This window comes from Trachinotus anak, unplaced genomic scaffold (assembly GCF_046630095.1).
Source record: "Trachinotus anak isolate AG129_WGS33_773 ecotype Australia unplaced genomic scaffold, CSIRO_AGI_Tana_v1 ptg000006l, whole genome shotgun sequence".
Taxonomy (NCBI): domain Eukaryota; kingdom Metazoa; phylum Chordata; class Actinopteri; order Carangiformes; family Carangidae; genus Trachinotus; species Trachinotus anak.
This window is the reverse complement of record NW_027273857.1, coordinates 543,728-559,153: the sequence shown is the minus strand read 5'-3', so window position 1 is coordinate 559,153 and position 15,426 is coordinate 543,728. Positions and strand designations below refer to the sequence as shown.

Genomic DNA, 15,426 nt, shown 5'->3' with positions numbered 1-15,426 from the left:
ATACTTGAAGCCAATGATGAAATTAATATCAAAATAAATCTCCTGTTGATAAATCTGACTGTGTTTAAAGACAAAATAAATACATTTTGAGGAGAGAGTATATCAATCAAAATATTTTCTAACGTGCAAACTCTCTTTAGATGTCAGTGTTTAGTTTTTTTTAAGTTAAACGATATAATTTCGAATTTAAATCTTCTCTGTTTCTTCATATCGTTCTGTTTTTCCTTATAAAGTTGTCATTTTTTCACCACGTTGTTAGAAAATATTCATATATGTATGTTTAGAATCAGCAAAACTTCAGCTAATTATGTCACCCAATAAAGACTTTTGTACACTTCAAAAGGAGCTCATAGCTCATAAAACAAGAACAAATCATGATTGTAAATCGATCACGAAGAGAGAGCGGTCTGCTTCTCACTTCTCTTTTTAGCTCTCACCGCTGCTCCTCACTAATTTTAGTTTGTGAATAAACTTCTGTAGGAAAAAAATAGAACACGTCATTGGCCGGAGACAACAGGCTGTGACATCATCACACCGCGTCTCAGCACACGCTTGTAATAATATGAGTGTCTCTTGATTTCTGATCTCACGTCTGCGGTAAAATGTCGGTTTTTCACGACGAAGTTGAGATCGAGGACTTTGAATATGACGATGACACGGAGACGTATTATTTTCCCTGTCCCTGCGGGGACAGGTTCGCCATTACTAAAGTAAGTTTACTGCGAGCTAATGGCTAACAGCTAACTTCCATATTGTTACGATGAGTTTGCTGATCGGTGGTTTTAATACATAGAGGCTAATTAATTGTATTTTTCACAGTAAAGGAGCAAGGAGACTTTAGGTCTTAAATTGGCTGGATTGAGTTTGGATGGAGTTCGGTTCTGTTTTTTACATCGGAGGCCCCCACTCGATCCTTAAAATTACAGATTTGATAATTTTCAGTTGTGAGTAATGTCCGACCGACGACATAACAAACTCAATTTGAAAACCTTGTCATTTAAAGCGCCTCCTTTATATTTACATGGATACCAGAACATGTGCAGTGATTATTTGTTTTTATACAAACCAGAGGATTTATTAATCAATTTTATTTTTTAATGGAGCTTCGTTGTTTGTTTTTATCACACAGACTCTCTCTTAGTTTGAGTGCCACCTCTTGGCTTTACCTTAAGTACACTGATGTATCACCAAACTCCCTCTTAAAATCCTTCAATTTAAGTTTTCCTCTAAAGTGATATCTTTACCTTGTAACCACAACATGTTTTATGATATTCTGCTAATAAATGGGAATTTTCTGGTGAACTTAGCATATAGTTTATACCTGAGACATCAATAAATGTTAGATCAAATTCTAATATTTATTAATATTTTGCTCCATCTTGTACATGGGTTTCCAAAGGACAAGGATATATAATTTGATAATTTTTCAATTGAGTTTGGTTGTCTAATATTAAAACATGTTTGATTTAACTGCCCTATTTGCTCTTTTTATTTGGGAGAGAATGGTTGGTTTTTTTTATCACATCATTTTCTTCAAATAGTTTTACACGAGTGACTTTGATGAAGCTGTTACATCACACTCCTGATGCAGCTTGTTGTCTTTAGTGCACAGAAGTCACCGTCCAACCAAGTCTCAGGTTTCCAGAATGGCTGAGTTCAGGTCCTGAGCTGTAACTGTGTTGATAAGTCTGTCACTAAACTGTCTGTGTGCTCTGGTTGCTTTTTAAAGGAGGACCTGGAGAACGGAGAGGAGGTGGCGACGTGTCCGAGCTGCTCGCTCATTGTCAAAGTCATCTACGACAAGGTAAGTTGCAACCGTTAGCTTCAGTTTGAAGAGCAGAACCCAACACGGTTCTGGACTGACTGAGGTGGATCAGAGGATGAAGACTCAGTTCAGTCTGATGGTAGAAGATCCTGTCAGAGCAGGAAACAGACGACAGGAAGCACTTTATTTTCATGGTTTCAGTTAGATCTTTGTGTGCATGTTGTGAATCTGTGTGTTGTGAGTCTTTGTTGAACTTGTGTGTCATGTTTATGGCCTGAACTATAAACACAAGCTGTTCCTGTTAAAATTAAAGTCCGTTGACCAGCTGCAGTTTCCTGTGTGGTGATCAAAGTGTTTTCTGTTTCAGGACTTGTTTGTGTTGGGAGAAATCATCGAAGCTCTGTCTTCTTCAGAGACCAGACTGGAGGTGGCTCAGTCCTGACACACACACACACACACACACACACACACACACACACACACACACACACACACACACACACACACACACACCACATCTGGAGATGATGCTTTAAGCAGATGTTATTTATGCAGAGACACTTTGAACTGAGTTTTTATTTTGAATGCACTGAGAAGACAAGACTTCTTCTTGTTCTTCTTCAAAGTCCACATCTACTCAAGTGGAAACAAATAGTGTCAACAGCAGAGACGGTGATCCAGGCTGAAACAGGTCTGTTATTATGACCTGGTGAAGTTTTGATGGTTTCTAGGTGAGACAGTGGCTGACCATGTGACACAGCTGTTTGGAAATGCGAGGACGGAAAATAAATATCTCTAAATGACAAAGAGCAGAGGCAGTGGGTGGTTCGTGACGGTTTTAATATTCCAGATTAGATGTGAAGCCCTTGTTCTGCTGGAGATTTGACTTCAGATGATTTGCCTCAGTTCAGTCAGGTTCAGGTGTGTCGCAGTGTCACCTGAGCTGATCTGCTGATATCAGGAAGAACACTGCTGCAAACTTCCCGTGAAGGTGGGGGTTGTTGTGACAGCAGCTCTGGAAATGAAGCTGCTGATCCAGAACCAGATGACATGATTTCAGACGGTCTGAGCTTTGGACAGGACGACGGTCTGGACCCGGACTATGCAGTGGTCCCAGAAGGATCTGGGTCCAATCTGCTCCACAACAGTGTCACCCTGTTGGATGCACAGAAACAGGTGTGAGGTGGCACCACAGTTCAGAGAACACGAGGGGAGACCGCCACGGTCCAGTCTGATGGAGATCCAGCAGTCCACCATGCAGACAGGAAGAAGCTGGACCAGAGACCTGGAAAACTGGAGATGATCATGGAGGATCAAGATGGAGGGCAGGTCGTACCGCGTCAGTCCACGTGACCTCTAACTTCTTTCCTCGCTGCTGTGAACTCACCAGTGGTGTTCAAGCCAAATCTCCTACATGAGGTCAGAGGTCATGAGGTCTCACCGCTCGTCCTGGAGAACCTGGACCTGACCTGAACCGAAGCAGCTGCTGTGTCCGTGGCTGGAGAGAAGGACGGAGGGTCCTCAGCCTCCTTCAGCATTGATGGACGCCCATGCCACAACACTCTATTTAATTAATCAAATGATTTAATTATTGAATGAAAAAATAATTACTTTAATGGATCAGTTTTCTCTGCTTGTATTTTCCTGCCATGTTCTCTGATTTCAACGTTCCTGTCTGTTTGTTCTGTGTCTGTGGGGAAAGGAGGATTTATCCTCCATGTGTTATCAATAAAGTTGGTTTAAAAAGTCCTGAGACCTTATGACGTCTCCTTCACTTCTTTCCTTGACCTTGTGATGTTCTCCATGGAGGTGGAGGAGACAGTGACACATGACAACAGACTCACAAACAGATTCTCTGTTCACATCTGGAAACATCTGCAGACCTGGACCTGGACTTGGTTCCAGTCTCACCAGAGGAGCAAAAACTGGTGCTTGACCTTTCAGAGCAAAAGCATGTTTGTTCAGCTGTGTTGAACCAGTAAACCGGTTCTTCTCTCCTGTGACCCCTCTACCCCCTCCTACTCCTACTCCTACCCCCACCCCCCAATTTTGGCCAAAAGTTTTGAATTTTCATAATGTCAACATTTTATATCATGATTTTATCTCAAAGGTTTTTTTCTTCATTTTATCAATAGTTTTTGGATTTTTCTTTTCTTTTTCTTTTTTTTATCTAAAAGATTTAGATGTTTTATCTCATTTGACTTTTTACCTCAGCACTTTGTTTTACTGGATTATTATCTGTACTTATAAGTTTTGTCTATCAAGACTGCCCTCTCATTGTGGCAGCAGTGGTCTTCCATAACAATGATCTAACTGCACTGAGTTAATGAAATGAGACCTGATCAAACTTTTCATGTTACTAATTTCAACCAGAATAAAATCTAAAGCCGCTCAGTCATCATCTGGTTGTGCTTGTTCTTAAAAGAGCAGGAACAGGAGACAGAGACGACGACAGGACACAAATCAGTTTGGCTGCAGGGACAGATTTCACACCTCAGACACATGAGGACATCCTGCTGGGAAACAGCTGATGTTCAGACACAGACTGACACTACATGATTATTAATAAAACACAGCTGACCTCCAGTTTCACTCCTTCAGAGCTAACTGCTAACACGCTAGCAGTCATGTGACAGGATGATGTGTGATGATGACATCTGAGCTGCACAATACCACAGTCAAGGATCAAATCTAACTCAAGTGATGACACTCACTCCCCCTCCCCCTCCCATCAGATGTGTGATGAATCATCACTGTGGAGACAGACGGACAGCACGGTGCAGGGAGGGGCACAGGTTACTTCCTGGAGTGTTGGTCGGGTTCACACCTGCATCTGCAGCGTACCTTGGTCCAGCTGTGGACCAAGGTACGCCACCTTATCCCACCTTAGATTGTTTTCTAACTGAGCTCTGGCCCAGGGGCCTCACTCTCCATACATGGTCCAGGTCATGAGCTCATGTGTGTCATGAGCGTCACAGTTTGTTTTAAAGAGAAACTTCAGATCCTCTGGAGGTCGAGTTGCTCTCAGTTCAGCCCCGGAGGTTTTCACACTTCCTGCTGAGCGTGAGAGAGACGCCTCAGCTGGCTCACCACCACAACATCTGTATTTAGATGCACAGCTGATGATGATGATGATGATGATGAAGCCTGGGGCACGCTGTTGTCCGTCTGACCTTCACACTTACTATTGCTGCAGCTTTTATTTTGAAAATCTACACTAACACTTGCCGTGCTGTTGGGCAGAGAGGAGGGGGCCATGTCAGTGGCCCCCAATCAGGCCAACAGGTTCCTGAACAGACTGTGGAGGCCCAAGGAGGAACATCTGGGACCGCAGCAGGCCAGATGTTCAGCAGTGGATCCTGCAGGTCACGAACATGAGCTATGACAAGGCGGTTAGTCAGGTTCAGGACCAGAATCCAGGTCTGGACAGATTCTGGAGACCAGGACTGGAATCGTCCTTCAGACAATTGAAGGAGAAAGCCTTCAATCCTGGGACCATTTTAATGAAACCTTATCTCAGACTTCAAGGGAAATCTTAAGGCGTTTTCAGAACATCAGAAAGCAGTGGACAAATGAAAAGAGAGAGAGAGAGACCTCACCTGTTCACAGGTGATACAGGTGACACAGGTTTAGCTGTTAATTGATTTATTCATCAATTAACTGATCATTGAATCATTAAAAACAACAACAAAAAAAACAATGAGGTTTTTCAGTCCTCAGTGGCAGGGACACGACTACTGATCATGGATCTGCTGAGGCCTGAAGGGTCACGGGGCCCCTGAGTCCAGAGCCTGTGTATGAAGGGACTGTCTGATAGAAAGTCACAGAGCTCAGTTAAAAGACACAAACCCACCACCAAGAAAAAGACTTCAACTATGCAGCATGCAAATACAAACAGGGACCAGGGTCAGTGACCAGGTTTGGGGACCAGGTTCGGGGTTCAGGGTCCAATAAAACCAATGTTCCTTTTAAAATCTCAGTTTAACAGGAAACAACCAGCACCAGGTGTGGATTTACACGTAACTGGCTTCACTGTTTTAATAAAAGGATCTGTTTCTTCCTCTCAAAGAAACAAGCCAGCTGACCTTTGACAGGAAGTGGACCTTTGTTTTCTCCAGTTGATTTCTTATTATCCTGAATTCTGTTTTTCTTTCTCTAAATCATTATCAGGCCATGAACCGACCGTTTTCTTCAACATAACTGGGAAACGATATCCAAAGATCATTCAGTCACTTCGGCTGCTCTCGTCACTCTGCTGTTCAAATGTCAGGAGGCGCCCTGCTGCAGCGTCTCTGAAACCTCCTGAGGCAGAAACATTTGTGCTCAGACAAACATCTGGATCAAATCACAGCTGTCAGATCTTCTGTCAGTTTGTCCTCAGGCAAAAAGATGGAAAATAAGAGCCTGATGTTCGATGGAGAGTCTCCTGAAGGAGGAATCAGGACCCTGAGGGTCGACTTTCAGGAGGTGATGTCAGAGGAAACGCGATCTCCAGGATGGAGACGGACGTCTGTGGTTACAAGTTGATCAAAGACAGATTGAATAACATGGTGAAACTCAACACTTCTATTATGAGACTCAGAGGAAACGGGACAGAAGAAGAGACAACTGAGCCTGTACTCTGGACCCAACTGTCCTTGGTCCCCTGGTCCCTTTCAAACCAGCTTTGACCGTCCACATTTCCATTTCAAATTGGGTCCCTCTGTCTTCAGGCCCCTGTCAGATCAGGTGAGTTCTACCATCTGTGTGTCCATTCAGGATTGGATCCAACCATCCTGAGGTCCATTTCAGACTGGATCCTCCGGTTTGAAGGTTCAGCTCTGGATTGAGTCCAACGGTCCTTCTTAGACTAGGTCTAGTTGTCCATGGGTCCCTCATAGACCAGGTTTGACTGTCCTCAGGTCCATTTCAGACTGGATCTGGATCTGGTACAGCCTTCCACCTGTCCATTCTGGATCAGGCTCTAACACTGGAGCTTTCGTGCTTTTAAAACCATGACTTTATGCAGTTGGTTTCTGCTGCTGGGTTCCTCAGGTACCAGACTGTAGTGGATCTCATCCTGACAAAAGTCCACAACCTGGAATGTTTTAAAAACATGGTTATCTGACGACTGAGAGGATCAGGACCATCAGTGGAGCTTCTCAGGGAGAACGTGGAGAACATGGAGAACGTGGACTCTCTGGTCTGAGATCTGATCAGTTTTGTCAGTTTTAGCCTGCAGCTGTTTGGACCCTGCCCCTCCTGGAATACAAGCTTGAATACATGCTCGAAGGCATGGGATGTGTGTGTGTGTGTGTGTGTGTGTGTGTGTGTACTTGTACTTGCTACATAGTAAGGACCAAAAAAAGTATTTTACTAACAGAGTGAGGACATTTTGGGAAAGTGAGGACATTTTGGCCGGTCCTCACTTTTTGAGACACCTTCAAATCACATGTTGAGGGTTAAGACTTGGTTTTAGAGTTATGGTTAGAATTAGGTTTAGGTTAAGGTTTGGGTCAGGGTTAGGGTTAGGCTCTCAGGTGTGATGGTTAAGTTTAGGGTAAGGGGCTAGGGAATGTATTATGTCAATGAGTGTCCTCACAAAGATACAAATACAAGTATGTGTGTGTGTGTTAAGGAAACACCTGATATGTGTGATCTCAGTCTGTTACAGGATTAAACTGAGCTCCTCAGGGCTTTTACACTGATAGGTTACAGGAAGCTATGACATGTAGACAGATACACGTGTGTGTTTCCTGCTGTGGTTCTGATGATGATGATGGTGTCATCAGGTTTTGTGTGGTGGTTTTGTCTTCTTAATAGTTAGGGTTAGGGTTAGGGTTAGGGTTAGGGTTAGGGTTAGGCTAACCCTAACCCAATGAGTCCTGGTCTGGTCTCTGTTCTCTATAAAACCCACACAGTCTTTCAGAGCCACAACTCAGATGTCCGACCCTGTGTGAGTTCCCTGAAGCATCCGTCATGTCTCTGACTCCTGTGAAGGAGACGACACGCCGACGTCCTGAGGAGCTCCATCTGGAGACCACAGCTGTCACCACCTCCAGCATCAAACCCCATCAGACCTGGACCCAGCTGACCCCCATCAGTCCTCAGACCATCAACACTCCTGAGGATGAAGACTGACAGGTGGAGATGAGTTCATTAACTGACAGTGGATGTACAGATGAGGTCAAAGGTCAGCAGAGTCTTAGCTGTAACAGCTGTTATTGGTTTGGGTCTGTCACATGATTAAAATAAGGTTCAAATAAAAACATCAGTTCAGTCATTTGTCACTTTCTGAGAATGTCCCTCCACAATAAAACTCCAGAATCAGAGGAAAATGGTGCTGAAGAGAAAGTACCACAGTGTGAAAATACTCCAAGTACTGTGAAGTACGAGTAGAATCAGAAACATGAAGCAATTCGATTTCATTTATCACTTCCTTTTTAAAATCTTAATCTTTTTTTTGTTTTTTGTTATTTATTTATTTATTTGTCAGGGACCATGTACAATAGACATCAAACTCAGTTGAGAAAAGATGTATTGTGTGTGTTTCTACAGTTAAAGTCAAAGTTCTTTCGCTGAATGAATTTCTGAGGTTTGTACCACTTTGAGTCCAGGATGGATGAGAGACAGCAAACCTGCAAATGTGAGTTCAGTATAGTCATTTCAAAGGAGAGGTCAAAGGTCGCCTCACCTCAGACAGATTTCAGTTTATTAGCTAATTTCCATCTGCAGTCCCTGTGGGAAGGTAAATACAGGACACAAGAGGGAGGGTATGAACACAGTCAGAAAACAGTGGGGGGGGGGCTAAATTCCCGCTCCTCACTTCTTACAGTGTGGGGCGTATTTAACGCGGCACGGCTGAGCGCAGCGTCAGTCCGCCTGGACGCGGAGGAAACAGTCAGGTCAGGTCTGAGTTCAGAGGCGGGGCAGAGAGTCCGGATCTTCAGTTCACCAGAGGCTCACCGGATTACCCGCTCACACCTGAACTTCTGCGCGCCGCCCGTGCGGCTGCTGCGGTGCAGGATGGGGCAGCGCGGCGGCGAGTCGCGGCAGGACGCTCCGACAGCAAGTCCAGTGAGAGTCCAGAATCCATCAGGACGTGAAGTCCGACAAGCTTCACTTGGTCTTTCTCTCTTCAAAGAGAGTTGTGCGTAAAAAATCACTTTCGCGCACAAACAGCTGGAACCGCGCGACATGTTCGCGGAGGTGAGTGACGTCAACGCGACCTCCAACCTGAGCGCGCCGCCCGCCTCTCTGGAGCAGGCCTGGAGCGACACGCCGCAGGAGCGGCTGTCGCGCAGCGGTCACCGCGTCGTGTCGGTGTTCCTGGGCTCCATCATGGTGTTCGGCTTCCTCAACAACCTGCTGGTCCTGGTTCTGTTCTGCAGGTTCAAGACCCTGCGGACCCCCGTCAACATGCTGCTGCTCAACATCAGCGTCAGCGACATGCTGGTCTGCCTGTGCGGCACGACGCTCAGCTTCGCCTCCAGCCTGCGGACCCGCTGGCTGTACGGCCGCCACGGCTGCATGTGGTACGGCTTCATCAACTCCTGCTTCGGTGAGTCGCTGCTGACCCGCGGGAAACGCTTGGAGCTCCAAGCTTTAGGTCCGGTCCCGGTCCCGGTCCACACCTGCGGGGAACAGTGACGTATGCACCTGCTGCTGCAGGTGTGCATGAAGGAAAAGAGGAAAACCTGTTGAAACACGAGACTGAACTTCATTTAATTTGATTTAACTGAAGGACTGTGTGTGTGTGTGTGTGTGTGTGTGTGTGTGTGTGTGTGTGTGTGTGTGTGTGTGTGTGTGTGTGTTTCTACAGTTAAAGTCAAAGTTCTTTCGCTGAATGAATTTCTGAGGTTTGTACCACTTTGAGTCCAGGATGGATGAGAGACAGCAAACCTGCAAATGTGAGTTCAGTATAGTCATTTCAAAGGAGAGGTCAAAGGTCGCCTCACCTCAGACAGACACAATATTTTCTACACATGATGTGTTAAAGTCAGGACCATAGAGCTGGGGATCATAGAGCTGAGGGATCATAGAGCTGGGGACCATAGACCCTGGGACCATAGAGCTGAGGGATCATAGAGCTGGGGATCATAGAGCTGGGGACCATAGACCCTGGGATCATAGAGCTGAGGGACCATAGAGCTGGGGATCATAGAGCTGAGGGATCATAGAGCTGAGGGATCATAGAGCTGAGGGATCATAGAGCTGAGGGACCATAGAGCTGGGGACCATAGAGCTGAGGGATCATAGAGCTGAGGACCATAGAGCTGAGGACCATAGAGCTGGGGACCACAGAGCTGAGGGATCATAGAGCTGAGGGATCATAGAGCTGGGGACCATAGACCCTGGGACCATAGAGCTGAGGGATCATAGAGCTGGGGACCATAGAGCTGAGGGACCATAGAGCTGAGGGATCATAGAGCTGGGGACCATAGAGCTGGGGACCATAGAGCTGAGGATCATAGAGCTGGGGATCATAGAGCTGAGGGACCATAGAGCTGGGGACCATAGAGCTGAGGACCATAGAGCTGAGGGATCATAGAGCTGGGGACCATAGAGCTGAGGACCATAGAGCTGGGGACCATAGAGCTGAGGACCATAGACCCTGGGACCATAGAGCTGAGGGATCATAGAGCTGGGGACCATAGAGCTGAGGACCATAGACCCTGGGACCATAGAGCTGAGGGACCATAGAGCTGAGGACCATAGAGCTGAGGGATCATAGAGCTGGGGACCATAGAGCTGGGGACCATAGAGCTGAGGGACCATAGAGCTGAGGACCATAGAGCTGGGGACCATAGAGCTGAGGGACCATAGAGCTGAGGGATCATAGAGCTGGGGACCATAGAGCTGAGGGACCATAGAGCTGGGGACCATAGACCCTGGGACCATAGAGCTGAGGGACCATAGAGCTGAGGACCATAGAGCTGGGGACCATAGACCCTGGGACCATAGAGCTGAGGGACCATAGAGCTGAGGGACCATAGAGCTGGGGACCACAGAGCTGAGGGATCATAGAGCTGGGGACCATAGACCCTGGGACCATAGAGCTGAGGGATCATAGAGCTGGGGACCACAGAGCTGAGGGATCATAGAGCTGGGGATCATAGAGCTGAGGGACCATAGAGCTGAGGGACCATAGAGCTGAGGGACCATAGAGCTGAGGACCATAGAGCTGGGGACCATAGACCCTGGGACCATAGAGCTGAGGGATCATAGAGCTGGGGACCATAGAGCTGAGGACCATAGACCCTGGGACCATAGAGCTGAGGGACCATAGAGCTGAGGACCATAGAGCTGGGGACCATAGAGCTGGGGACCATAGAGCTGAGGGACCATAGAGCTGAGGACCATAGAGCTGGGGACCATAGAGCTGAGGGACCATAGAGCTGAGGGATCATAGAGCTGGGGACCATAGAGCTGAGGGACCATAGAGCTGAGGACCATAGAGCTGGGGACCATAGACCCTGGGACCATAGAGCTGAGGGACCATAGAGCTGAGGACCATAGAGCTGGGGACCATAGACCCTGGGACCATAGAGCTGAGGGATCATAGAGCTGGGGACCATAGAGCTGAGGGACCATAGAGCTGAGGACCATAGAGCTGAGGGACCATAGAGCTGGGTACCATAGAGCTGAGGGACCACAGAGCTGGGGACCATAGACCCTGGGACCACAGAGCTGAGGGATCATAGAGCTGGGGACCATAGAGCTGAGGGACCATAGAGCTGAGGACCATAGAGCTGAGGGATCATAGAGCTGGGGACCATAGAGCTGAGGACCATAGAGCTGGGGATCATAGAGCTGGGGACCATAGACCCTGGGACCATAGAGCTGAGGGACCATAGAGCTGGGGACCATAGAGCTGGGGACCATAGAGCTGAGGGATCATAGAGCTGAGGACCATAGAGCTGGGGACCATAGAGCTGGGGACCATAGAGCTGAGGGACCATAGAGCTGAGGGACCATAGAGCTGAGGGATCATAGAGCTGGGGACCATAGAGCTGAGGGACCATAGAGCTGAGGACCATAGAGCTGGGGACCATAGAGCTGAGGACCATAGAGCTGAGGGACCATAGAGCTGAGGACCATAGAGCTGGGGACCATAGACCCTGGGACCATAGAGCTGAGGACCATAGACCCTGGGACCATAGAGCTGGGGACCATAGAGCTGAGGGACCATAGAGCTGAGGACCATAGAGCTGAGGGATCATAGAGCTGGGGACCATAGAGCTGAGGATCATAGAGCTGAGGGATCATAGAGCTGAGGGATCATAGAGCTGAGGACCATAGAGCTGGGGACCATAGAGCTGAGGGATCATAGAGCTGGGGACCATAGAGCTGAGGGACCACAGAGCTGAGGACCATAGAGCTGAGGGATCATAGAGCTGGGGACCATAGAGCTGGGGACCATAGAGCTGAGGGACCATAGAGCTGGGGACCATAGAGCTGAGGGACCATAGAGCTGAGGGACCATAGAGCTGAGGGACCATAGAGCTGGGGACCATAGAGCTGAGGGACCATAGAGCTGAGGGATCATAGAGCTGAGGACCATAGAGCTGGGGACCATAGAGCTGGGGACCATAGAGCTGAGGGACCATAGAGCTGGGGACCATAGAGCTGAGGGACCATAGAGCTGAGGACCATAGAGCTGAGGGATCATAGAGCTGGGGACCATAGAGCTGAGGGACCATAGAGCTGGGGACCATAGAGCTGAGGGACCATAGAGCTGAGGGATCATAGAGCTGAGGACCATAGAGCTGGGGACCATAGAGCTGGGGACCATAGAGCTGAGGGACCATAGAGCTGGGGACCATAGAGCTGAGGGACCATAGAGCTGAGGACCATAGAGCTGAGGGACCATAGAGCTGAGGGACCATAGAGCTGGGGACCATAGAGCTGAGGGACCATAGAGCTGAGGGACCATAGAGTTGGGGACCATAGAGCTGAGGGACCATAGAGTTGGGGACCATAGAGCTGAGGGACCATAGAGCTGAGGGACCATAGAGCTGGGGACCATAGAGCTGAGGGACCATAGAGCTGGGGACCATAGAGCTGAGGGACCATAGAGCTGAGGACCATAGAGCTGGGGACCATAGAGCTGAGGATCATAGAGCTGAGGGACCATAGAGCTGGGGACCATAGAGCTGGGGACCATAGAGCTGGGGATCATAGAGCTGAGGGACCATAGAGTTGGGGACCATAGAGCTGAGGGATCATAGAGCTGAGGGACCATAGAGCTGGGGATCATAGAGCTGAGGGACCATAGAGCTGAGGATCATAGAGCTGAGGGACCATAGAGCTGGGGACCATAGAGCTGGGGACCATAGAGCTGGGGACCATAGAGCTGAGGACCATAGAGCTGGGGATCATAGACCCTGGGAACACAGGAGTAACTGCTACTGTAACAAGTCTCCCAGTTTCCAGTCACTGAGCAAAGCGAGGTTCACTCGTGGTGTTTTGAATAGGCAGTGAGTCCTGAGAGGTCCTGGACCTGAGACCAGACCGACCCGTGCTGATTCCTCAGAGTTGCTGGAGCAAATCAGGGTGAAGACTCAGAGCTCGTTCTGAGAAATGATGGAAGGTTGAGTCTGCAGGACAGAGGAGGATTTAAAGGTCAGTGAGGAACACGTCTGATTACCTCTGCTTCCTGAGCAGATCCACAGACCCGAACAGGATCAGCTGACCGAGCGGCTCCTCTCATGACACCTTCACAGAGCTGCAGAGGGTCTGAATGAAACAGGAGATCACAGTCCTGCGGACTGAACTCTTCTTCGTTGGTTTTTCCACCTCAGTTGTTTGAGTCGTTCCAGTTTGCGTCCTCGACTCTGTGTTCTTTAACTTTTTAACTCATTTGTTTTTCACATCACTGATTTGACCTCTGACCTGAGGTCACCTGACTTTTCTCTGTCTCCCTGTTTCTCCCTCTTTCTCTCTCCCTCTCTGTCTGTCTCTCTCTGTCTCTCTCTCTCTCTCCCTCTCTCTCTCTGTCCCTCCCTCTCTGTCTGTCTCTCTCTGTTTGTCTCTCCCTCTCCCTCTCTGTCTGTCTCTCTCTGTTTGTCTCTCTCTCTCTCTCTCCCTCTCTCTCTCTGTCTGTCTCTCTCTCTCTGTCTGTCTCTCTCTGTTTGTATCTCCCTCTCCCTCTCTGTCTGTCTCTCTCTGTTTGTCTCTCTCTCTCTCTGTCCCTCCCTCTCTGTCTGTCTCTCTCTGTTTGTCTCTCCCTCTCTCTCTCTGTCTGTCTCTCTCTCTCTGCCCGTCTCTCTCTGTTTGTCTCTCCCTCTCCCTCTCTGTCTGTCTCTCTCTGTTTGTCTCTCTCTCTCTCTGTCCCTCCCTCTCTCTCTGTTTCTCTCTCTGTCTCTCCCTCTCTCTCTCTGTCTCTCTCTCTCCCTCCCTCTCTGTCTGTCTCTCTGTCTCTCTCTCTTGACACGTCCTTGTCGCTCTTTGTGATTTTAACGACATCACTTCCTGTTTCCTCAGGTATTGTGTCTCTCATCTCCCTGTCCATCCTGTCCTACGACCGTTACAGCACCCTGATGGTTTACAACAAGCGAGCCCCAGACTACAGGCGGCCCCTGCTGGCGGTGGGGGGCTCGTGGCTGTACTCGGTGGCGTGGACGGTGCCCCCCCTGCTGGGCTGGAGCAGCTATGGTCTGGAGGGGGCGGGGACCAGCTGCTCGGTGACGTGGACGGAGAGGTCGTCTCGCTCTCACTCCTACATCATCTGTCTGTTCGTCTTCTGTCTCGGCCTCCCTGTCCTCGTCATGGTGTATTGCTATGGACGCCTGCTCCACGCCGTCAAACAGGTGGGTCACCTGACTGCATCAGCCAATCAGAGTGACGGAACATCTCTTGTGTATTTACAGTTATCATAAAGTGGAAGAAAATACAGAGTACTTTAAATAGACACAATCTAATGTGAGTCTTCTGTTTACACTGTGTCGGTTTGTCTTCGTGTCAGAGGGTCAGTGAAGAGTCACATGATCAAACTCACATTCCTCAGATTCAGAAGACCTGCAGAGCTGTGTAAACCAGGACCAGGACCAGGACTGAGCTGATTTTCAATAGCTTCAGTCTCTGTCTGTGAAACCTAAACAAACACTTTTATTTCAGTGAAAGTTAATGTGTTTTAATTAAAACTACAGAGACACAGAAGTTTTACTCCAAGGTCCAAACTTTAACATGGAGCATAAGAAATACTGAAAGTAGATTTTGTTTCTGCCCTGTGTTGTGTCTGTCAGGTGGGCCGTATCAGGCGGACGGCGGCTCGTCGCAGAGAGTTTCACATCCTGTTTATGGTAATCACCACGGTGGTGTGCTACCTGCTCTGCTGGATGCCGTATGGCGTTGTGGCTATGATGGCCACCTTCGGCCGGCCAGGACTCATCAGCCCCGTCGCTAGTGTCATCCCGTCCATCCTCGCCAAGAGCAGCACCGTCATCAACCCTGTGATCTACATCCTCATGAACAAACAGGTGACCTCTCAGGTGGTAGAGTCTAAGACAATCCCAGGATTTTAATAAAAAAATACAGTCAGTGCTGCAGCAGTAAAGTGTCTGAATACTGAAAATAAGTGACTAAAAAACATCTAATGTGACTTCTTGAAGAGTAACGACATGTTGTATTTTCATCATAAGTCTATAAGTTAATGATTTTAATTGATTTATCAGTTGTTT

General features: G+C 48.1%; 1 protein-coding gene across 2 annotated transcripts; it reads left to right on the top strand.

The window, feature by feature from the left end:
* Positions 1 to 493: 493 nt before the first annotated feature.
* dph3 (diphthamide biosynthesis 3) lies at positions 494 to 14,437 on the top strand. 2 transcript variants are annotated; one of them, XM_071479521.1, is made up of 4 exons: positions 494 to 710; positions 1,730 to 1,804; positions 2,133 to 2,192; positions 14,231 to 14,437. In XM_071479521.1, the coding sequence occupies exons 1-4, from the start codon at positions 603 to 605 to the stop codon at positions 14,285 to 14,287; spliced, it is 300 nt and encodes a 99-aa protein (XP_071335622.1). In that variant the 5' UTR covers positions 494 to 602; the 3' UTR covers positions 14,288 to 14,437. The 2 variants fall into 2 exon arrangements, with proteins under 2 accessions (XP_071335622.1, XP_071335623.1); XM_071479522.1 differs by lacking the exon at positions 14,231 to 14,437 and adding an exon at positions 7,666 to 8,927 and having other exon boundaries at positions 499 to 710.
* The last annotated feature ends 989 nt before the right edge of the window (positions 14,438 to 15,426 follow it).

What these genes read in the sequence shown, in the direction of transcription:
- dph3 (XM_071479521.1), top strand. Translation starts at nt 603, where the DNA reads ATGTCGGTTTTTCACGACGAAGTTGAGATCGAGGACTTTGAATATGAC. An exon ending in TCAAAGTCATCTACGACAAG is followed by an intron (nt 1,805 to 2,132) that starts GTAAGTTGCAAC and finishes TTTCTGTTTCAG; the next exon opens with GACTTGTTTGTGTTGGGAGA. An exon ending in CTTCAGAGACCAGACTGGAG is followed by an intron (nt 2,193 to 14,230) that starts GTGGCTCAGTCC and finishes CTGTTTCCTCAG; the next exon opens with GTATTGTGTCTCTCATCTCC.